Source organism: Phyllobates terribilis, unplaced genomic scaffold (genome assembly GCF_046119375.1).
Source record: "Phyllobates terribilis strain yellow unplaced genomic scaffold, ASM4611937v1 Scaffold_3__8_contigs__length_932513732, whole genome shotgun sequence".
In the NCBI taxonomy this organism is placed as follows: Eukaryota; Metazoa; Chordata; class Amphibia; order Anura; family Dendrobatidae; genus Phyllobates; species Phyllobates terribilis.
The window spans coordinates 915,426,243-915,451,896 of record NW_027362763.1 but is presented as its reverse complement, the minus strand read 5'-3'; the positions used below and the strand labels follow the sequence as shown (position 1 = coordinate 915,451,896).

The 25,654-nt window shown below is 43.3% G+C and overlaps 1 protein-coding gene across 1 annotated transcript in view; it reads right to left on the bottom strand.

Moving 5' to 3' along the window:
* Positions 1-493: 493 nt before the first annotated feature.
* Positions 494-25,654, bottom strand: part of DRC8 (dynein regulatory complex subunit 8) — a 50,050-nt gene continuing 24,889 nt past the window's right edge. The window contains exons 2-7 of the mRNA XM_073673393.1: positions 18,618-18,702; positions 17,644-17,716; positions 3,557-3,636; positions 1,107-1,149; positions 844-910; positions 494-774 (exon numbers count right to left, since the gene is read on the bottom strand). Coding sequence (XP_073529494.1) covers positions 659-774; positions 844-910; positions 1,107-1,149; positions 3,557-3,636; positions 17,644-17,716; positions 18,618-18,702 — 464 coding nt within the window. The 3' untranslated portion in view covers positions 494-658. The remainder of the gene's footprint in view (positions 775-843; positions 911-1,106; positions 1,150-3,556; positions 3,637-17,643; positions 17,717-18,617; positions 18,703-25,654) is intronic.

Here is a 25,654-nt window from a genome sequence, read left to right as displayed (position 1 = left end):
CACATGTGTTAATTCATAGTTTTGATGCCTTCAGTGTGAATGTACAATTTTCATAGTCATGAAAATACAGAAAAATCTTTAAGTGAGAAGGTGTGTCCAAACTTTTGGTCTATACTGTATATCTCTCTGATTTAAGTTCATGAAAATTCAAAGTTTGAAAATTTTCAAACTTTTCGCCAAATTTCTGATTTTTTCACAAATAAACGCAAGTCATATCGAAGAAATTTTACCACAATCATGAAGTATAATATGTCACGAAAAAACAATCTGAGAATCTATGGGATCCGTTGAAGCGTTCCAGAGTTATTACCTCATAAATTGACACTGGTCAGAATTGTAAGAATTGGCCTTGTCATTAACGTGCAAACAACCTTCGGTTGTAAAGGGGTTAATAAAAAAGCCCCAAATTTCTTAACAGCAGAAAATTTAGACTCGGCTCCATGGGGTCACTTATCAGTTAAAGTTAAATCATGGAATAACTTCTACCCACAACACAACTTCAATGTTTATTACAGGTAATCGTATTCAGATTTTATGCAATGGTTGCAAGATGGTTTGCAACTTTTGTCCCATAAGGAAATATTTAAGTTGTTAAGTAATTCTAAGATTTTACATAGACTTGCTGGCTGTGCTACATAAGGAAATGCTAGGGAACTATTCAATAGTCTTCTACAGCCATCACTGCAGTGTATTCCTTGTAGGGAACAATATTCTTGTCTGGATCCACCGAAGCCGAAATCATCTCCTCCATTTCCTCTTGTGTGAAAGGTTCTCCTGTGAGAGTCATATGTTATTGACTGGTCAACATTTGATATAAAGCCAGCACTAATTAAGTGACATTACCCTCTTCAGTCATGTATTTGATGAGTTCATCCTTAGTTAAGAATCCTTTTTTCTTTTCATCTAAAACCTAGAAAAAAGACAAATCATTGAAGCCCTCTTCTAGCATGGATATATACGATAGGTATAGACAAGTGATGTCCAGCAGCTGCTAAACCATAAATCCCGACATGTCCTGACAGTCGGCAGCTGTCATAGGATGCTGGATGTTGTAGTTCTACAACTGCTGGAGAGTCACAGGTTGAAGCTCACCAGCACAGACAAACCTCAAATGCTCGCAGAAGAATGTCTTCAGGTATTGGCCGGTACCTACAATAAATGAAAGAAGGGAAAGGTGAATCAGATTTCGGTAACAAAGTTGCTATAAAACTGTCTGTGGAAGGCTCTGTTCACATTGCCATCACAGGCTCCATTTGGTCACGCGACTACAATTCTCGGACAAGTCACGTAACAAAAATATTTTTAGAACTTGTCCGTGAATTGTTTTTATGTGACTAGTTTAGAACTGTGATTTTGTGGTTAAAAAAAAAGCCAAACCAAGATCACTGACAGGTCGCATGTGAGTGTAAAGTTACATGAGATTTACATTAAATTCTATTGGGGTAAAGGTATATGTAACTTGCAACCAAAACTATCATGGCCATGTTAGGTTGAGCGCTCTACCACAACCCCATCAACGATCATTAGATGCAATGTCGCAATGTGACACCGCAACCTTCATGTCACGTGACCTCACTTGGCGTGTTGCGTTAGCCCTAAATGGTCACAGTCGTTTCAATAAATTATGCATAAATCAATAGCACATGCAAATAGAGGAAACAACATATTTCTTATGAGAGAGATGTTATTCTTTTCCCCCTATCAGCAACTTCTTCACCTCCCTACTGCTTTCTGAATAGACCATAGAGTCTGAAAAGCTGATAATATCCATCTTGCTTAAGATAAAATCAAGTGTTAGATTACAGCTGCTTATTAAAAGCTGTGGAGATAGTGTGGGGATGAGCAGTTCAGAATAGGTGTCAAGCAAATGAGGGAGAAAGAGGCAGAAAGGTACACACAGATGGTGCTGCTACTTTCTAGTAATTGTTTTATCTCTCTTCAGAGCTGGATTCATAGCTACACTGCTTGGTACTGCTATATATATTTTCCTACATTCTTCTGCTTCTAAAGATGTGCTATAAAAAGAGCAGTAATCATCATGTCTTAGATACCATTCTCCTTATTTATGGCAATGTTCTTAAGCAAAATTGTGAGTGAGCCCACTATCTGGATGAAAATCAACTCCATACATTAAAACACATGAAAGGCCTTTTGAGGTTTGTCTGGCTCAAAAAGGGCAGGAAAGAAGCAACATCTCTCCAAGAAAAACATCAAGGACAGACTGCAGTCCAATCCCTGTACTTCCTGCAGAATGTCAGCGCAGTGGGGTACAGTTATTTCTGATGAAGCCCCCTCCAGATTGTTTGAAGCATCTGGAAGAATGATTGTCTGGAGAAGAAAGGACGAGTGCTACCATGAATCCTCAGTAAAGCCTTCTAATATCTTGGGTCGCTTTTCATCCAAGAGAGTGGGCTCACTCACAATTTTGCCTAAGAGCTCATCATGAATAAAATAATGGTATCTAAACATCCTACAAGAGCAATGTCTCCCAACAATCCAGGAGCAATTTGGGGGTGAAAAATGCCTTTTCTAGCTTGATGGAGCATCATGTCACAAGGCAAAAGTAATAATCAAGTGGTTTGTTGAACAAAACAATGAAATTTTGGGTCCATGGACAGGAAACTCCCCAAATCTCAACCCCTTTGAGCAACTGTGGTCAATGTTCTAAAAGTGGGTGGATAAACAAAAAACACAGAAATTGTGATAAACTACAAGAACTTTTTAGGCAAACATGAGTTGACATCAGTCAGGATATTGCCCAGAAGCTGATATCCAGCATGCCAGGGTGAATTGCAAAAGTCGTAATAAAGGTCAACACTGTATAAATATTGAGTATATATACTTAAATTTGATGTATTTGTCAATAAAAGATTAAACAGTTAAACTTATGAAATACTTACAATTGTACTTCAGTAACCATAGAAACAAAAAGACTAAAAGATCTAAAATCACTGAAGCAGCAATCTTTGTGAAAACCAAAGTTTGTGTCAAAACTTTTGGACAAGTCTGTATATCTTTATATCTGAGTTTTTGGTGTTTTTTTCAGGCAGCTTAAATTCCTGTGTAAACACAATACTCATAAAAATCTGGTTGTATTCATGAGGCAGCTCAGGGGTTTATCGAAAACTAATTTATTATTAAAGGGGATTACCCGCTAAAATGATTGGCAATGTCTAGTATACAACATCACTTACTGATCACTTGCTACAAGCCCCATCAATCCTTAGAATAACAGATACTAGTCTCATCCCCTATCTGTGGGTCAGACCCCATCAATTATAATGTTGTGCCTAGCAATATGAAATAATAATCCCAGAAGGTTATTGGAATAGCACTATGACTGAATATATTAACAGCATCCAGTAAACACTTTAGTGGTGGCCTCAGGCAGTACATTTTATTAAACACTAACTTTAAAGGTAATTTGGTGCTCTAACTATTAAAAAATAATTGTGCTGTATTTAATTATGGTGTTAAAATGTAAGAAATAATTTCAAACCATATAACACTAACTGTATTATAGGTCTCAGAAATCTCTAGATAAAAGTCTCCATACCTTCTGTCTAGTAACACTTTTGTCATCATTGGTAAGAATTTTTCAAAACGAATGTATCCTGTCGGCTCCTCTTCCTCTACCTAATGAAAATAACAGAATGTTTGAATATTATAAAAATTACCAGCACAGACTTTACAACTATATGCAGATGCTATGAACCACCATATTAACGAGAACTTGTCACTTGCTCAAAAAATTTTAGGTGAAGTATTTGTAAAAATGCCTCAGCTCCCGATTCTGCTGCTCTTTTCTGTTTTGCGCTGTCGCTCCATTGCAGAGATATTGAGGCCTCCCTCCCAAATGCAGCCAATCACAGCTCAGTAGCCTCTGAGACTTGTAATTACTCTCATATGTCCAAAATTAGTACACTGTTAGACACTTCAATATTCATAACACAATATAAGCGAACAGTGAGACGGTGTCCGTCGGGCATGGGGTGGACACGGCCTTTCCTAGTTTCTCATGACTTACCCCATCCTAAGGTAATATACCATATATTAATTAATAATTAGTAATTTTGCTAGGTGTATGTCAGGAAGATTGTCCTCTTGAATTAAAAAACTAGGCAGAGTGAGTAAACGTAGGGTCTATATACACGGTATATTTATTATGGATTGATGCACTGGCACTTTACCCTGCTTTCCTGTATACTGCCTACCCTTACGTCTACACTTTAATAACCAGACCTTATTATTCTTTATATTTTTTTTTATTATGCATGAGAATGTAATTCTTTCATCTTAGGTGTGTTATATCATTTTCTTTTGAGGACCTGGTATGTAATATAGTATGCTTATCTTGATACCCCACTAGACTATGGGTGGATTCTAGCTGTGTTTTTCCCCTTTTTTTGGAGGTTTTTGCCTGGTCTTTTTAATAGTATGTTTTTATATTTATTATTAGCAAAATATTATGTTTTTACATCATTTTGGTTAGAATCTCTTCAGATCTAAGGATAAAGTTGTGTTCTGAGATTTATAGACTGCTAGATCAGATGCTGAATAGTGATTAGCAGCATTTTGGAAGGAAGGGTGAAAGCACACGCCCCCAAAGAAGATTCTGAAGAAACGCTAACTTGGACTGCAAAGTAGATTTTACATAAAAGGAGCAAATGGGAAAATTTCTGCAATGGAGTGAAGTAGCACATAACGAAGAACAGCGGCAGATCCAGAGGAGTTACAGATTTTTTACAAGGCATTTAAAAATGACCTTTCACCAGTTTGAGTATGTTAAAATGGCCACATCATCAAATAATGGCTCCAGAGCGGAGTAAAAACAAGTGTATAGATTCAGCAGAGCAGAGTTATTTATCATTAGAAACACTTCCAGATGTCATCTCACAGTGCTGTCAGGTCCCACCCTTCCCCCACACTGCTGGGAGATGAGATCTGGAATATTTCTAATTGATTTTTGCCCTTGGAGAACTACAGGCAAATGTCAGAAATCCACTTTGCAGTTGGAGGGAGAAATTCTCTATTCCGGCATTTATGAAGTTAAGTAGGCGATCACTGAGAACTTCACCATCTCCTACATAAAGAGATTTTTTGAGTGGACATCTACCCTTCCATTGCTTGATCCACTGAGACCTTTTGCCCACAAAAGAAAATACCACTGAACTGGTAACTTATATTGTCTGGTGGCTGGCAGAATCAGAGAAACGCAGAAGCTTAAACCATTTATTTAAAGGCCGTTAGAATATCCTCTTTGAACACTTCCTATCTGTGACTTCCACCCTCTGGAGGTGTTAAGACCTTAGGCTTTTGGCAATGGTAGACAGATGACTTTAGTATATTGCTCCATGTTTTCTGCAATCCATAGGATCAGAACACGGGAACACCTGAGAAGTTTTGAACACAGCCACATCAATTTTAGTGGTATTACCCTCATTCATTATCCCAATCGTGTTCACAATCTATGTAGTTTTACATTTTTATTAAAACTGAATATTCTGATTCTTTAGTGATATTCTGATCACTAAAGGAAATATGTCGCCAGGTCATTTCTAAATATCTATTTTTATTCTCTAATCACTTTGGCAACTAGCTTTATTACACAATACCCTACACTTCTTCTTATCCAGCTAATCCCTAAAGGTGTTTTTGTTTTTTAATTTCACTTCCTGTGATGTTTGATTTGAGAGGAGTGTGAAATGTCCAAGAAGGCTGGGGCTGCACTCACTTCCCCGCAGCTCATATCACCCCTCTTGGAACAGTTTCATCAGGGGAAGGTGCTGCAGTTGCTTACTACAGTTTCTTGCATCGCTGCCCTCTAAAGATGTCCTGGTTCCATGGCACGGACAGAACCTGCTAAAAGGTGAGCGCAGCACTGGCACTCTGCTTCTGTCTTCGCCCACTGCAGCTTCTAACTGTGAAACAAGATGTCGTCAGGTGGAAAAGATAGAAGAAGTGAGTAACACCAGCACCGCTCCCCAACTTCTATCACTGCGCTCAAACGAATTGTTATAGGGGACAGTACTTGTGTCACTGACACTGTTTCTATCACAACCCTCTGATGATGATTCTTTGAGAGCAGTGATAGAAGCTGTGGGGTGGCGCTGGTGTCACTTATTGCTTCTATCTCCACCCAATGATGATATCTTGTTTTACAGTGAGACGCTGCAGTGGTGGAGATAGAAGCAGAGTACCGGCACTGCCTTCACCTCTTCCTCAGCTTCTATCAGTGCAATGGAACCAGGACATCTTCAGAGGGCGCCGATACGAGAAACTGTAATAAATTGCAGCGCTTCCCCCTGATAATATCCTGTTAGTTGGGAAGATAGACTTTGCTGAGAAGAAAGTGCAGCCCCAGCCTCCTGTGAGGTTCTGTTTGAGACTCCTCTCAAATGACATGTCCAGGAAGTAAAATGAAAAAAAACAACACATTTAGGGATTAGCTAGATAGGGATAAGTGTAGGGTATTGTGTAATAAAGCTAATTACAAAAGTGATTAAGGTGTAAAGATAGATATTTATTAAGGGCACTTTAGGTATCAGACCACCCTTTTAAGTTGCATGACCTCCGAACCTCTAGAGGTCCTTATTCCACGTAAGCCTTATGAGGATCTGAGAGCTAGAGGAATCCTAGTTATAGTAACATATTGAGATGAGGACTCTTTGACTGTATCCTGCAGATATCATTCGTCTATAACACACCTCTGTATTACATTAAAAGTCCTAACAAATAAACGACAAAATGGGTGGAGTTGGGGCAGAGGATGGGGCGTGGTGACCGCCACACATCAAATTTATGATTAGCGGCAGCGTTCGATTCGCTTCAAATCTACTGCAGGACTTTGTGGCGTGGCGCAGGCAGAGGTGTCTGACTCCAGCACACCTCTTCATCCACACCGGCGTGAGGAATCAGGGCATTTATAAATATACACATATAATACACATTATAATGTCCACACATATATAATATTATAACTCAGTTTAGGTAGAAAAAAAACTTGAATTAAGGTTATTGCATAATAAGAAATTAAAGCACCTGTCTGCATGAGCCCACACAGACAGATACAGCAGGGAAGTAAATATAAAGGTAAGATATATACTTTCCAACAGATCATCTGGCTGTCAGGAAGGACAGAAGAAACCATGAGGCTGCTCAGTAGTAAGGCTATATAGGCTGACAATTCATGTAATCGATATCACCTGTTCTATCATAACATGCTGATGCATTCAGACGTCCATACAAATCGGTCCAAGATCGGACCACAATGCACAGACTGCGCACGGGTCCCAGACTCAAGCATGGCAGCTTCATATAATTCAATGAAGTGGTTGGGAGACCCGCAGCCAGTCCATGCATTACGGTCTGATCTTGGACCGATTTATATGCACGTCTGAATACACCCTATGAATTATAAATAGTAAAATAGTGAGTGTTCTAATTCCCAGGACCTTTACTGATCTCTGAATATGTTCCAGTCTTCATTATTACATTTCACGCTAGTCAAAAATAATTTACTTCTAGTTTGCACAATTTTAGAAAACCAGCAGGTGGTGCTACAAGACTAACATATCTTTTCTTCAGCGTTTGAACTCAGGCAAATTAATCTCTACAAAAGGAATAAAATTTACTTGAAATTTTTTTCTTCTGGCATCCATAGACAACACACAAAGAGTTAACCAGCCTAACCCTCACTCATGATAGAAGACATACTAGTAGCAATAATTAGGCAATGAATTAATTACAGACCACCATCATGTATAAAAGTCCTTAGGAAGGAACCAACCCCCTATATGGTATGCAGCCAAGAAATTTTTATTCAAAGGTGAGAAATTTGTGCTGCCTATGGACATTAGTAACAGAAAATTAAAGATAAATAAATGTTATTCCTTCCTGGACGTCCTATGGCAGCACACAAAAGGATTTGTAGAGCAATAATGAAGGGAGGGGTTTGGGTTTCTTGTTAGACATAACTTGCTCTAAAACTCGTCTGCCAAAATCCGACTCTCAAAAGAGCTTTCACACCAGAATTCTGGCATGAAAGCTTTGAAAAGTTGCAAAATTTAGGCGCAACGCTAAAATGATGAGACTATTGGGTGCTCATGCACCTGTTCTTCTCTTCACACTATACTTTGGATACAATGCTTGACCACTTTTCCTTATCCTTCACCTCCCCACCCTCTTCTCCTCTGCATTCTCAGTTTTCTCCCTTAATTGGCAGTTTCCCAACTCTCCTGTGGCTCTACCAGATTATTTGCCTTATTTTTTCCTCTTCTTCATTTCTACAATGGTGGTCTAGTCCCACCTTTCATTTGTTTTTAATAACTATTTTATCGATGTACATAACTGATTTTTTTCTATACACACTTCATTACTTTTTGACTATATCTCTCACTGCACCTATACTTCTTATTCATGACCTTTTCTCCTCCCTTTGACCCACCCCTCCAACTCTAACATATTTTCAAATCCCCTGTGGGTTTCTTTGGTTATTTTTCGAGCCCATTCAAGGCTATTTAACCCTTTCTCCAACTTGGGTTTTTCCATTTTCGTTCTTTGCTCCCCTTCTTCCCAGAGCCATAACTTTTTTAGATTTCAGTCAATATGGACATGTGAGGGCTTGTTTTTTGAGGGACGAGTTGTACTTTTGAACGACACTATTGGTTTTTCCATATTGTGTACTGGAAAACAGGAAAAAAATTCCAAGTGCGGTGAAATTGCAAAAAAAAGTGCAATTCCACAATTGTTTTTTTTTTTTTTTATCATGTTCACTAAATGCTAAAACTGACCTGCCATTATGATTCTCCAGGTTACTATGAGTTCATAGATACCAAACATGTATAAGTTTCTTTTTATTTATGTGGCGAAAAAAAATCCAAAGTTTGTAAAAAAATAAAAATGGCGCCATTTTCCGTGACCCGTAGCGTCTCCATTTTTCGGGATCTGTGGCCGGGTGAGGGCTTATTTTATGCGCGCCGAGCTGACGCTTTTATTGATATCATTTTGGGGTAGATACGACGTTTTGATCGCCCGTTCTTGCATTTTATTGCAGTGTTACAGCGACCAAAAAAAAAGTAATTCTGGTGTTTTGATTTTTTTTCTTGATACGCCATTAACCGATCGGATTCATTCTTTTTATATATTGATAGATCGGGCGATTCTGAACGTGGCGATACCAAATATGTGTATTTTTGATTTTTTTATTGTTTTATTTTGAATGGGGCAAAAGGGGGGGGTGATTTGATCTTTTGTTTTTTATTTATTTTTTTATCTTTTTGAAAAAATTTTTACTTTTTACATGCTTCAATAAGCTGCAATCATACAGTCGCTTGTGCTGCACATAACAAAAATGCTTGTATTGTAACAAAAATGCTCATTTGCTATGAGCGCTGACGACTGGGCGACGCTCACAGCAGTATGGCAATGACAACCACAGGGGTCTTCTGCAGACCCTGGGTTGTCATGCCAACCCATAGGCCTGTGATCATGCAACAGGTGCCAATGGGTGGAGCTAATTACACGTTTCCAGTGCAATCATGTTAAATGGCGCTGTCAGAGATTGAAAGAGGCATTTAACATGTTAGCAGCCGCGGGTGGATCACGAACAAGATGAAATCAGCTGTCATGTGCCTGAAAAGATGAGGGCCCCGGCGCTGAGCCAGCACCAAAAAGGGGGAGGAAACCTATGACGTACGCATACGTCATAGGTCGTAAAAGGGTTAAACCCCATTTGCTCCTGTGTGCACTTGTACAGTTAGTTTTAACAGCTGAGAGACACCAGTCGAGTGTGGAAAGGCGTTGTGGAACAAAAACCGCTTCTCTACATTATTGGATCATGGATCTTCATTTCGGTTAGAGCAGCCCAAAGCCGTGAGTTGTCTTTTGAGTCAAGCATCCTGGTGGAGTTCATCCCCAGCCACAGGGCAGAAGCAACAGTCATTGAGCTTTCATAGGAGTTGGGCCAACACAACTCGCTCCAGTGAGCAGATTACCTGGATCTAATATCTCTTTTTATAAAGGTATCACCCGATGGTCTGGTCAGCTCTGTTGCCCTACAGTGTTCATCTATTTTTTTTTTACATGTGACTTTTTGATCGCCTTTTATTAAAGTTTTTGTGTATAAGTATGATGAAAAAAGTAACATTTTTGGCATGTTATTAATTTTTTTCCCGTGCTAGCCGTACGGAATAAATAATAGGAAAGGTTTATCGTTTGGGTTCTTCCGTACGTGGCAATACCAATTATGTGTATACTCTTTTTACATAAAAGCTGCATTTTTAGTAGAGAAACAGCTTTCCGTGATTTTTTATGTTTTTTGGTGGGGAGGGGGGAAGGTAGTAATTGCGAGCCGGTTTCCGCTTAGGGGAACACCAATGCAGTCTGTCCTTCAAGTAAACTGTTTGTTCCTTTGAACCTCCAACTTAGAATTTTGAGTGAAAATCACAATTCGGTCCAGGCAGGACATCCCGGTGGTAAAGCCACCAGAGATCTTCTTAATCATCATTTTTGGTGGTCTAAGATACACCAGGATGTTCAGGATTATGTATCTGGCTGCAGTACTTGTGTGCGTTCTAAGACCCCACATACTTGTCTGTCTGGGGCTCCTCAACGTCTAGCGATTCCTTGATGACCATGGATTCATTTGTCTGTAGATTTCATCACTGATTTACCTGTGTTGGATTCAGCAAGATGGCTCATTGTGCTACCTGCATTACCGAATGTCAAGACTTTGGCACAAATTTTTATTAAGGAGATCGTGAAATTGCATGGGATTCGCTCTGATATTGTTTCCGACGAGCGAATTTAATTTATATTTAAATTTTGGAAAGCATTTTGTGCTCGCTTAGGGATTAATCTTTCATCTTCATTTCATCTACAGTCTAATGGGCAAACTGAGTGAGTGAACCAGAATCTTGAGACATATCTTAGGTGCTTTGTGTCCTAGAATCAGGAGGATTGGGTCTCGTATTTACCCCTTGCACAGTACGCTGTAAATAATCGTTGTCATTAATCAACTGGCAAGTCCGTTTTTTTGGGCATATGGCTTTCATCCCCAATTTTGCGCCTTCAATAGTAATCGTTCTTCTGGACGTACCTGAGGAGGAACGGTTTTCATCATCTATTACATCAGTATGGCAAGGTGTTCTTAATAATTTAAGGAGGATGGGGGTGGTAATTTTATTGAAAGCTCTACTGAACAAACACCGGCTCGTCCTATCCAAAGACAACTGACAACTTCTGTTACTGGACGGGTTACTCGACTCTCTTCCTTTGGCAGCCGCACAGCGGCATGCCTTGTAGATGAGAGCCAGAAAGAGCATGTGCTCCTCCAGTGGATGTCAAGCGCTGCATCAAGTGGCCTCTCCTCCACTATCTCCACCTTAACATCACACGCAGTACAGTCCTCAAAGGTGGCACCCCAATTACCCTTGTTTCCCCCCCGCTTCACAACTCTCCAACCGCCCAACTGATTGTGGGGAACCACAGATGGGCGAGTCTACAGAGCTGTTCACACATTCTATTCCATAAACATCAGAGGTCTGCTCCAAAGATTCACAGATTCAAGAGGAGAAAAGCATCTGCAATGATGCCCAAATTTTTTAGGGTGACTCTGGTGGCTGTGTGGGCAGGTGGGGAAGGGGTTGCTCCACAAGTCTTGGAATCCCTAAGGCTTGTGGGGCAAACCTCTGTATTTAAAACTTCTTCCACGGCTTCTGCCTCCTCCAACTCCTCTAGGGCCTCCACCTGCACCCTCAACCTCTCCCTTAATGAGACACGTATTCCAACAGTGTGGACAGAATTCCCCCCCACCTCCATACTTCACAGCCAGGGCTCACCGCAATCAGGCAAAGTTTAAATTAATATGTCTTGGAGATTACAGTCACACAGCTCAATAGCTGTGGACAGCTGTCCAGGTTGAGTTTGAGTAATGGCTGTCTCCACTGAAGGGAAGGCTGTGTGCAATAACGGTGCTAACCTGGTGGCAGGCCTACGCCGGGGCAACCTCACACAAATGCCTGGCATGGCTAACGTCCTCAATCTGGTGGTATAGTAATTTCTCCGCCACTATCCCAGTCTGGAATCGCTGCTGCAGAAAGCATGGTCACTGTGTGCTCACTTCCACCATTCGCACCCTGCGGGTCATCTACTTGCGTTGTTACAGTGGTCTTTTGGCCTACTGATTAAAAGGTTGATATGCGATGGGCCGACAAGGTGGAATTCCACGCTGCACATGTTGCAGCGACTGTGGTAGCAGCAACAATACCTGGTGCAGTATGTCATTTTGCATAGCCTGGGCCAATGCAGTATGGATGTGGTGCAAATCACGCTTGCGGAGCGGGCACAGATGAAGGGCCTCTGCACTCTTCTACACAGTTTCGAAATGGCTACTAAGATGGTTAGCGATGACAATGCCATCATCAGCATCACTATTCCAGTCATCTACATGCTGGAGCACACTTTGAATAGTCTGCGGGAGGAGGTTGTGGTCCCAGAGGAAGAGGAGAAAGCAGAGGAGGATGTGGAAGGGATAACAATATTTCTAATTTCCGGACTGTCATCACACAGGTGGGTGCCATAGTAGGGTGGATTACAGCGATCGAGGGGGACTCAAGGTACCAAACAAACTGTTAGTGAAGGTGCAGTAGCCGAGGAACAAATGGAGGATGAAGAGGAAGAGGTGATGGGTGCGCAACAGTCAGGAGATGAAGAGGATAATGATCCCCTCTCTGTTATGCATGGTTGGCGGGAGGGGGCAGAGGAAGCAAGCCTCAATGTTGTCCCGCCACCAACACACCATGGACTTGGACCTCATTGAAGCGCCCAACACATGGGTGCCTTCTTGCTGCACTATCTGCAACATGATGCCCGTATTGTTAGGATTAGAAATAATGCTGACTACTGGGTTGCCACTCTGTTAGATCCACGGTACAAGAGTAAATTTTGCCAGATGCTTGCCCCCGTGGAAAGGGACGTGTGCATGCTGGAGTATCGAAACACGCTTGTAGACAATCTTAAGAGTGGTTTTCCCAAAGACAGCAGTGAGGCAGACAGTGTGCAGCGCAGTTCTAGACTTTCAATCCCGGGAATGTCGAGTTGTCAACGCAAAAACATTAGCAGCAGCAGTAGTATAAGTGGAGGAAGCAATTTCACACATTTTTTAGACCAGCCCGTGCAGCAGCAGAACAGAGTACAAGTCTGACACACAGTGAATGACTGGAGAGGATGGTGCAGGAGTATCCCGAGCTCAATATCAATGCCATCGGGGGGGAATTTGGACCCTTTTGCACTTTATTCTTCAAAAATGGAAGAGTGGCCTGAGCTTGCCTGTCACACCTTGGAGGTTTTGTCATTCCCGGTAGCCAGCGTTCTCTCGGAACATGTCTTCAGCGCTACTGGTGGTGTCTTGATGGTTAAGCGCATCCGGCTCTCCCATGAAAGTGTAGACCGCCTAACTTTCATCAAGATGAACAAGTCATGAATCTCCAATGACTTCTGCATCCCAAACAAAGACTGGACAGACTAGGCGATGGTTTAGTTTTTAGTGTGCTGCATTGATCTCGCGTTATTGCAGTCTGTGATACCTTTGTCATGACTTCTGTGCCTGCTATTGATGTTACTAACAATTTTTTGAAATGTGGAGACTCCAAGGTGGGTCTCCATCTGGTGGGTTGCCTGTAGTAGAAGGGTGTCATAGCCCCATTATACTATTTTTAATCTGGAGAAATTTATGTCACTTTAGTGGTGTGTGGCAATAATTTGATGAAATGTGAAGACTCCAAGCTGGGTCTTCATCTGGTGGGTTGCCTGTACTGGAAGGGGTGTCAGTGCCCCATTATACCATTTCTACTCCGGGGAAATTAATGCCACTTTAGTGGTGTCTGCCCCTAATTTTTGGAAATGTTTGTTCTCCAAGTTGGGTCTCCTTCATGTGTGTTGCCTGTAGCAGTAGGGCTGACTGGCAGGCCTGCACTTACTTTCAGCCATTTACTTGTGTTACTATCCTTAAATGTTTCTAACAATAGTAGTCTACGAAGCTATTTGTGCCACCTGAGTGTGGCTGAGCAGAAAACAGTTTGAGTGGTTGCATGAGGTATCAGGGCTCCCAGCACAGTAAGCCTACACCGGTCCCTCACCCACCTCTTAATTTGAACTTAATTTCAAAGGTGTAAATGCTGGCCCAGACCCTGTCTCATGAATGACCCATGTCTGACTGCTGCTGTGCCATTATAAAATTTCTACTGTGGGTCAATTGGTGCCACTTTTCCTGGTGTCTGCCCCTGATTTTTGGAAATGTTTGGACTCCAAGTTGGGTCTCCTTCATGTGTGTTGGCTGAATTTGGCAGGACTGTCAGAGCACCAGGCCTACACCTGTCACTCATCCACCTGTTACAGATCAATATTTATGCTAGAAATGCTGGTTCACGCCCTGTCCCATGCATCCATGCTGCGCAATTATACTATTTGTACTCTAGGTCAAATGATGCCACTTCTCCTGGTGTCTGCCCAATATGAGCTGTTTTCGCAGCTTTTGCGCCCCCTGCTGGTGTTGTCTATGTGTTTGGTTTTGCCTCCCATTGAATTCAATGGGGTTCGGATATGATTGCCAAACACCGGGACGTTCAAAGATCCGAACTGAAACGAACCTTGAAAGGTTCGCTCATCTCTAGTCTGGATGTGAGGAATAGGGTTGAGCAAGTATGTTCTGTCCGAGTATGCTTGGGCCGAGCTCCGAGTATTTATAGCTGCTCGGTGATATGGTTGAATCGCTCCCGTGTGCATGATTTGCAACTGTTTGACAGTATTACATGTGAGGAATGTGTAAGAAATAGTCATTCCTCACATGTAATAAAACTGTCAAACAGTTGCAAATCATGCACACAGGAGAGATTCAACCATATCACCGAGCAGCTGTAAATACTCGGAGCTCGGCCCGAGCGTACTCGGCGAAAGGGTTAATAGAACATACTGGCTCATCACTAGTGAGGAACTATCTTAAGGACTGTTGTTGCCAGCTGGAGTGGGAGACATGAGCTACGGTTGTGGTATGGAGCATGGACTGTAACTACAGACTATACTGGTGGGAGATACAAAAGCTGCAGGCCAACCAAAAGTTGGGAGACAGTGGGTATCGCCTGGGCAGTGAACTATTGGCCCCAAAATGGGATCTTATGGACTTGGGACATTGCATTGTGACCATCTACCCGGAATTGCTGTAGGACCATAGATGTAAGGAATAAAAATAGCTGCATTGTTAACCTGCCTAGGTGATTATTACAACCCACAACCTTAGATCTTTACATACGTCATGCCGGCCATGACCTAAACCGCGTAAGCCCCACCATGGGAATAAGGAATCTACATCTGAAAGTGATGGTGATGACAGGGTTCCACATGAAAGTGAGGCTTGGAGCGTGGAAGGAGACAGATCCAACTCAAGGGCCATCAGACGTCATCAAGACAGACGGGCTGAGGTAGAGTTGCTACATTTCACAGCAGGCAGAATATACACTATGCAAAAGAGCTCTTTGTAAAATGAGCAGGTACCCCGACAGGTTGACACTACACTCAAGATAAAACTTAGCAAGAAAAGCAGTGCAAGAATAGCTGATGGCCAACCATACCAGTTGTATACAGCTGCCTGTATCCACCTGGATTGACAGGCCTACCACTTGTTTGCAGGATGGGGGAGAGAGCTAGAAACCAAGGCAAAACAAGCCAAAACCAGGTTGAAAGGGAGGGTATACAATTGTGTGTAGACCAAGGAGAGAATATATACCCAATAAAATTTAACTTTTAATAATTTTCTTTAAAAGTATACTTAATAGTCCGAACGGGACAAAACATACACATATACCATAAAAACATTATATGGGGGAGTGATAATGAGGGAAATAAAGTTTGCAGTCAGGCTTGCCCTATATTGCCCTTTTTGGAAAGGAATGCCCTGCCTGACAGCGGAGTGTTTGCACCATAGCGATTCGGAGTGGTGTCCCTGCTCCACGGAGGCTGTCCCTAGCCTATCCCTAACTCTCCCTATACAGACATACAAAAAACATCACGCATATTGACCAAGATCAGACAGTCATGTCATAATTAACATGCTAATAATCACACATCAATTACTGTATATAGTGTGGGAAAAAATGCTAAACATCAAAATCATCAGTATAAGATATAATGATCTCATGAATCAGGTTCCCCCAAATAAAGATTTGTCAAAAGGGCAAGATATATCCCCCTACCACTGACATAAATAGATAGGAACCAGATAGTGTCAGCTCAATTACCCCAACCAGACAGTAGTGCAAATACAAAAAGACCAATATCTAAAGAAGCACATTAGTCATATATATGCATATAATGGACTTATCTGATCTTCATCCAATTTAGGGTCCCAGCAGGTGCCTTAGGTACTAGTCCTTTGGTCCTTAAACAAGAGGCCGACCGATAGTATAGTCCCACAGTGTGCAAGGTTCTTGATTGTGGGCTTCAACCCAGGGAGAGAGATAGTAGGCCCCTTTTGGGTCCCTGAAGGTGTGAAAATAACCTTGGCAAAGTATATAGACTTTTTGACTGAACACTCTCTTCCATGGTACAAAAAAGAACCATACCATCTCTTGCAAAATCCTCTTCATGCATGACAATGCATCATCTCATGCTGCAAAGAATACCTCTGAGTCATTGGCTGCTATGGGCATAAAAGGAGAGAAACTCATGGTGTGGCTACTATCCTCCCCTGACCTCACCCTCATTGAGAACCTTTAGAATATCCTCAAGCAAAAGATCTATGAGGGTGGGAGGCAGGTCACATCAAAACAGCAGCTGTGGAAGGCTATTCTGACATCTGCAAAGAAAACCCACAAGTTCAATGAATGTAAGAACTATGAAGGAGATATTATAGAAGAGGTCCTATGTTAACATGTAACTGGGCCGGTTAAGATGTTTTTGATAGAAAAGCTTTTGATTTCAGTAAATGTGACCTCTTAATGCTGCAAATTCTACAAATGACCATATTCAGCTCTTTACAACCTATAAAATGTTTGGAAACTGTTGTGCATAATAATTTGGAACCGTGCATCTTGAGTTTTTTTCGTTTTGAAAAAAATACTGTTCATTGGGAGGTTTGTCCAATAAAATGTGATTTATACTCAACAGTTGATGATTTGAACATTGTGCTGAATCATTTGCATCGACCATTTGAAAAATTCGTAGAAAAATAGCATCTGCGTAATAATTTGGAACGTGGTGTAGAACTCCAACACACTCCATCCTCTGACTACAGTCTACTCTTATCTAATTTATAGATTTAATTTCTCCTCTGTAGCAATTACAATTTACTACTGTTTATACCTGTGTTTTTCAGCTCAGTTCTCTCTTCCTCTGTAGGAACAGACAAATGGACCCCAGCTGGAATATAGATTCAATACATAAGAAATTGGAAATGGCAGAATTGACTACAATGGGGTCAGTCTGGCATCTGTTATGTGCTTGTTATTTGATTGGAACAAAATTACGGATCGGTATTCCCCATGAGTTGTTTCTCCGTTCCCAGAAGAGACCAGAGAACAGACCTTAAAAAATACAGACCCTGGCATGCGCACATTTTTGATGCACTTTTTGCAATGAGGAATACTGTACCTCTGCAAGCATGTCATGGAGTTCCCCTTCAGTTGGACAACATCCTAAGGACCTTATGATTGTTCCAATCTCCCTGTAAAATACAACATTTCAACAGTGGTGATTTATTGCTTCCACAGAATTTTTCTCTTTAACCCTTTAAAGACATGGTCTATCTTGACAGCAATTCTGCTATTTTTCCTTCTACAGTTTTAATCAAGTAGTATAAATGACATGTGAGCTTTATTCCGCGGGTCACTATGATTACTGACATACCAAATGTATATCCTGCAATTTTACTACTTTTGTGGGGGAACAAAAACAACACCTTGAGAAATATATATTTGTTTTTGCGTCACTATATATATTAAGTGAATCATATTGCTTTAGGTTTCTGTCAATAAGAGCTGTATGGGGGGCTTGTTTTTATTTTTTCTGGATAAGTGGACGTTTTCATTGGTGCCATTTCGGGGTACATAAAACTTTAACAACTTCATTTCCTTTTTTTGGCAGACAGAATATACATAAAGCAGCAATTTTAGCATTTTTTTAAGCATTCACACAGTGAAAAATAATAACTTTATAGTGAAGGTTAATATGGACAAGGCATTAACAAATAAGTACCGTATACCTATTCTCTTTACATTTTTTACATGATAAAACATTTTTCTATTAAACACAACTCCTTGCAGAAACCTCTGAGTACTCTTAGCAAAAAGCTGATTTTTCTTGGAAAGCCACCACCAGTTATGTATTTATCCTTCAGTAGCAACTGCATTGGAAATGTATTGTTACATGGTGCCCATTTAGATCAATAACCAGCCACATAATACAAATATGGCTTCTGACGATTAGAAAGGGATCCACAGCTCTTCACAGAACAAAAATAGCGTCCTTTATGATCCTTCTATGACAGGATTTAATCCTGACCAAACTGGCATGCATTTGACTCACGGTGTACCAAAGTCACTGTAAAAAATCTTAAAACACCTTACCTGACATCTACAGTTTTGTTGCTTTCATGATCAAAAACTTCAAATGCTTCTGTAATTCTTTTTTGGAGATCAGACACAAGAGCCTCTAGAAAATGACATGCAAAAGGCATTATAATCTATACTTAACATTGGAATATCCAAAATTGTGAGATAGGGCAGGAGACAAAAGGTGTATTATTAAAACAATTACAACGAATATAAAAATAAAAATAATGTATATCCAAGTCACTATAATGGGCTGCGCAAGTCACCTGACTGCTGCAGCCAATCATGGGCTGCAGTGGTCCTGCTGGTGGTAGGACGGTGACGTCTCCTCTCTCTGTGTCAGCGCAAATCACTGAGCAGCAGGTGCCGGATCCAGGCAGAGCCGATCCTAGCTTTTTTCTGGCTGAGGTGAAAATTGAAAGGCACTCCCCCACCCCCTATCCATCAAAAAAATCATCCAGCAATGAATAAACCGTACACCAAAATACTCTATATATCAGCATGAAGAAACCATATATGTCAGTATGTAACAGCATCCAGCAATGAATAAACTGTACCAATAAGTACATAGCAGCATGAAGAAAGTGTATACATGCATTCACCATCCCTTCTGACGCCCACCTTTATTGTCACAGACAGTAACCATGATGACATCCTTCACATGCTGCGATGGTGGATTTACAATGCAGTTATCATTTCAGTATCAACAGGCTGCTGGTCACCCAAACAACAAGCAAGAATCACGTTCATCAGGCAAAATGATTTTTAGACATGCTTAAAAATTATCGTTCTCAGCAGCACATCATCCTTGTAAACAGGACAAGTGCTGTCAAGAACAATGACAGTGTATGTGCACAGAACAATCTATTCCTAATCTAGTACAGATTGTTCTGTGCACATATTAAATGTGGGTGTGGAGAGGAGTGAATATTCATTCTCTTTAATAGCGGGCACACAGGATAGCGGAGCAGCAGCAGGAGCGCAGCCGCTGCTGTGTGCACTATTAAGGAGAATGACTATTCACTCCTCTCCACGCACATAGTCCCGGTGTGGAGAGGAGTGAATATCCCCACAGCTCACCTCGGCGTCTGAGGGCGCATGGCAGTGATGTCATGTGCTGCGCAGATGCTGAGATCAGCAACTGACAGACAGGACGCAGCGCTGGAGCAAAGGGAAGGAAGGTAAGTAGAAGTGTTTATATTTTTTCATGTGTGCAGTGATGGGGGGCCATGCATACCAGGACTGGGTCTGAGGGGGCCATGCATACCAGGATTGAGTCTGAGGGGTGCCATGCATACCAGGATTGGGTCTGAGGGATGCCATGCATAACAGGATTGGGTCTGAGGGATGCCATGCATAACAGGATTGGGGATGAGTGGTGCCATGCATACCAGGATTGGGGATGAGAGGTGCCATGCATACCAGGATTGGGGATGAGGGGTGCCATGCATACCAGGATTGGGGATGAGGGGTGCCATGCATACCAGGATTGGAGATGAGGGGTGCCATGCATACCAGGATTGGGGATGAGGGGTGCCATGCATACCAGGATTGGGGATGAGGGGGCCATGCATACCAGGATTGGGGATGAGGGCCGTCTGCTGAATGCCCCTCATTACCAGCACCCCTCTGACAACTCCTCCGATTGGGAGAAAGAAATGGTAAATCGTCATGGATTGGGGTGTGGCCAAGGGCGTGGTCAAAACTTGTCGCGCCGCACTACGCCCGCCGCATGATCTGTCCCTCTTTCTCTTCTTCTCAGCTTAAGAATTTTCCCACGCTGTCAGTGACGTGCATGAGGTGAGCTGAGATCATTGGACATGACCTCACCTCATTCACGTCACTGACAGCGTGGGAAAATTCTCACGCTGAAGCGCTGAGTGCAGGAGAATTTTCCCACGCTGTCAGTGACGTGCATGAGGTGAGCCTAGTTCATTGGACATGACCTCGGCTCATCTTTATGCCGTCACAGAGAGACACTGAGGAGCGCAAGCAAGCCTACGCTTCTCAGTGTCTGCGGGATGACAGGCTGGATAGCAGCGTTCTGCTGCGGTCCAGCCTGTCATCTCGATGTAGCAGAGCTGAAGCTGTCGTGGGAACCATGGAAAGGTAAGGATGAGGTTGCTTTATTATTTTTCTTTTATTGCAGGAGATCGTTGGCTTCAGCTGGAATGGGCGTGATGGTAAGTATAGTTTAATTTAGAACAATAAAGAATTGTGTGTTTATTTCAATTAAAGGACTTTTTTCTGGGTGTTGTGTTTTTTTTAAATACTTTACTAGAAATTCATGGTGGTCATGTCTAATATTGGCGTGACCTCATGAATTTCGGGCTTAGGGCCAGCTGATAATGCCAAGCTGGCCTTAACCCCTTTATTACCCAGTGAGCCACCGCACCAGGGCCCTGGATGAGTTGGGTACAGATCCAGAAGATGGCGCTTCTATGAACGCGCCATTTTCCGGGGTGGCTGCGGACTGCAATTTGCAGCGGGTGGGGCCCAGAAAGCTTGGGCCTCCCTGCGCTGCGGATTCCAGCCCCCAGCTGCCTAGTTGTACCTGGCTGGACACAAAAATAGGGCGAAGCCCCACGTATTTTTTTTTTAATTATTTCATGAAATTCATGAAATAATTAAGAAAAAAAGGGCTTCCCTATATTGTTGTGTCCAACCAGGTACAAATAGGCAGCTGGTGGTGGGGGGCAGCCCGTTCCTGCCTGCTGTACCTGGCTGGACACAAATATAGTGCGAAGCCCCACATCAATTTTTTTAAAATTATTTCATGAAATAATTTTTTAAAAAAAGGGCTTCCCTATATTGTTGTGTCCGGCCAGGTACAAATAGGCAGCTGGTGGTTGGGTGCAGCCCGTTCCTGCCTGCTGTACCTGGCTGGACACAAATATAGGGCGAAGCCCCACATCAATTTTTTTTTAATTATTTCATGAATTTCCTGAAATAATTTAAAAAAAATTGACGTGGGGCTTCGCACTATATTTGTGTCCAGCCAGGTACAGCAGGCAGGAACGGGCTGCGCCCAACCACCAGCTGCCTATTTGTACCTGGCCGGACACAACAATATAGGGAAGCCCTTTTTTTCTTTATTATTTCATGAATTTCATGAAATAATTAAAAAAAAAATACGTGGGGCTTCTCCCTATTTGTGTGTCCAGCCAGGTACAACTAGGCAGCTGGGGGCTGGAATCTGCAGCGCAGGGAGGCCCAAGCTTTCTGCCCCCCCCCCCCCCGGTGCAAATTGCAGTCCGCAGCCACCCCGTAAAATGGCGCGTTCATAGAAGCTGGATGCTGTACCTGGCTGGCAAACAAAAATATGGCAAAGCCCACGTCAAAATTTTTGGGAAAAATTAATTAAAAAATAAATAATAATTTAGGGACTGCATCTTTATTAACTCCTCAAATGTCATTTAGTGTTAAAATAAAGGATTTATTTAAAAAAAAATTGGCGTGGGATCCCCCATAATTTTAGTCTCTAGCAGAGGTTAAGCAGACGGCTGGGGCAGATGTTTGAAGCCTGGGAAGTGGGTAATACCCACGGAGCTTCCCAGACTACTAATATCAGCCCCCAGCTGAATACCTAGCCTTTACTAGCTATTAAAATGGGGGACCCCCCCCCCAAAAAAAATGACGTGGGGTACCCCCTATTTAATAGCTAGCAAAGGCTAGGCAGACAGCTGGGGGCTGATATTAATAGCCCAGGAAGGGTGCCATGAATATTGGCCCCCTCCCAGGCTAGAAACACCAGCCGTCAGCCGCCCCAGAAATGGCGCATCCATAGGATGCGCCAACTCTGGCACTTAGCCTCACTCTTCCACGCTGCCCTGGTGCGGTGGCAGGGGGTAATAGGGTTGGGGTTCATGTCAGCGCCAGCTGCCATGAAGCCCAGGTTAGTAATGATGGGCGTCTATAAGACACCCCCATTACTAACCTACAAAGTGTTAAAAAGAAAAAACACACTACACCCAGAAAAAAATAATTTATTTGAAATAAAACACACAATTTTATTTAATTCTTAGTTTACTAAAAAAAAATAGTTACCTGTCCACGTTCCTGCGCTGATCTCCCATGCACAGCTGTCACATCTGGAGATGGTGACAGCTGTGCATGGCTGCTGTAAGCTCACACTGCCGGGAACACGTCCGCTCCCGGCAGAGGGAGCCACTGACTGAGGTCACCGGAGTGCATTCAGGCAGTGCAGCTCCGGAGACCTCCTTTACGGCACTGCTGTACCGTGGGAATTTCTCACAATACAGCAGGGCCGTAAAGGGGCTAACCGGAGCAGCGCTGCCTGAACTCCGGCGAACCCGCTTATGCAATGACGGGGCTGCTTTACGGCCCCATCATTCTAGCGGCGGCAGCGGTTCAGAGCGGTCACATTCTATGTGGCCGCTCTAAACTGGAGATCATCGTGGGACACTCGTGGACTACTACGGAGGGGTAAGGATAAGGTTGTGGTTTATTATTTTATATTTTATTACAGGAGATCGATGGCTTCGGGGAATTAGGTGTCTAGGTGAGTATAGGTGTAGTTTTTTATTTTTTACTTTATTTTAGGTGGCGATCGGCGGGGACAGGTAATGTATGAACTAATTTATTGTAGGTAACCACTGGCCACCAATGACATGTATTTAACATTTATTGGGGACACAGTAGGGCAATTTAAATAGCAGGATCAGGCTGATGGGAACTACTGCTCCCATCGAGCTGATCCTGATGGCACGAGTGGACGGGGGACAGACATAGGCCGATGGGAGTAGTAGTGTCACATCGGCCTATGTCTGCCTGCACGCACACACCCGCAGACATCGCACAGACACCGCACACACTCGCAGACATCGCACAGACACCGCACACACCCGCAGACATCGCACAGACACCGCACACACTCGCAGACATCGCACAGACACCGCACACACTCGAAGACGTCGCACAGACACCGCACACACTCGCAGACATCGCACAGACACTGCGCACACCCGCACACATCGCACAGACACCGCACACACCCGCAGACATCGCACAGACACCGCACACACCCGCAGACATCGCACAGACACCCCGCACACACTCGCAGACACACGCACAGACACCCACACACACCAATCATGACCGGCGGGAAAGCGCAGCACAGAACGGGAAAGCCGGCGGTGAAGTCTTTTCACTGCCGGCTTCCCCGCCCGGGTCCTTCGCTCCCCGCTCCTTGGTGCTGCGCTCCCCGCCCGGTCCTAACTTACGATCGGGATGGGAGGTGGCGAGGGGAGCGGAGGATCGGGGTGGGAGGCTGCGGGGAAGCAGTATGGGGCTGTGTGATTGTTTAAAAGCCGGCGGCTTTTTAACGCCCGCCGGCTTTTAAACGATCAGGAGAATTCTCCCACGCTGGGATGGCATTCTGATGACAGGCTGGATCTCAGCTGAGCGCTGCCATCCAGCTTGTCATACTTCAGAGACACTGCAGAGCGCAGGCATTATGGGAACTTCCGATTCCGGTATTCGATATTGTAAAAGTATCGGAATTCCGATACCGCGAATATCGGCCGATACCCGATATTTCAGTATCGGAATGCTCAACACTAGTTAAGGAACATCCTTTCCAGGGAAAAGACTTGTGTATAAGTTAAAATAAATGACCAAAAACAAAAATACTCCTCCACACCTTCGGCTATGTTCACAAGTAGCATTTTTTATGCGTTTTTGCACTTTTGTATTGCTTTCAACTATGACAAATGCATTCACCGTGAAATGTCATTTTAACATTTTACAACCTTATCTGGCCATGTGCTGTGTGACACATGCATAAAGTGCTGAAAAGACAAGGGAACAGCATGGGGAAGACCCCTGGAAGCATCTCTGACTCCCAGGTCACTGTCTAAAAGTGTGCCCATCATAAGTGATCCTTACCGCATCAGAAGATGCAGACTTGCAACTATCCCCATGCAAGTTCTAGTCCCAGGGCAGTGTTCAATTGTACCTCCCCCATTCCTTGCAATACAAGCTCAAGTATGCTGCCTGCCACCCACCCACCCCCAGGCTGCAATACCATACTGCTTGCTTGCTTGCACTTTAAATTGGGCCTTTTAGGCATGTGGAGGCGGAATCTGGCCACCACGCCATGGCTGTGTTTCGGCGGCCTGGTATCCATACTCAGTCCCCAGCCTCCTGGTGGCCGGGTGTCCCCGCTTGCTCCCCAGCCTCCAGGGGGTGGCCGGGTGTCCATACTCGGTCCCCAGCCACCCCTATTTGTCTCGGTAACCTTTCCCACACTTTTTTTAGCCTGGCCTGCTTTAGGGCAGCATTGGCCGAGCCCACCGGACTATCAGACTCCTCCGGTGGGCCCTGGCTTCTCCATCAGGGGAGTTGAGAGTGCCAAGGTGAGGAGCATGATGAGGATGATAGAAGTTAGCATCTGCTTTGTTTTGTTGTAATGCAAGCGCATGTATGTAGTAGCGGCTAGGCCTGAGGTGGTCAGCGTTTTGGCGCATATCCTACCTCCTCCGAGGATTGCTGGATGTTTTCCTGCTACTATCCAAGTTCTATGACTCCCGTTAAAACAAAGCTTCAGGTGATAAATGATGGATGAGGTAGTGGCAAAGGAGAAAGAGCAGGAGGAACAGGGACCATTCACATCAATATCAGGCCAGTCAACCAGATATGTCTTGTAGGATATGTTTCTGTAACAAAAGGAGCGGTTCGGCTACACAGTTATAGGGCATACAGTGAGTGCAATGCCTACCAAAAATTTCGAGCCACTCCAATGCCCCTTGGAAATGACATGGAGGTCAGAGGGCGTTAACTAAACCTTTTTTTTCCATTTATAGCAACTGGGTCTCCCGTGCACTGTTGGCCTAAGCAGTGAATGGAAGGCTTTCCAAAAATTATGAGGAACTACAATGCCCCTTAAAAGAGCCATGTGTGGCACCCCAGGGGTCTGGTCACCACAGTAATAGAGATATTACGTCAGAGAGCAAGTGGGAGGTTTCCTGGTCAGGATCCCTTAAACATGCAATATCCTCCTGCCCCAATCCTGGGAGGGGAGAATTCTGCCC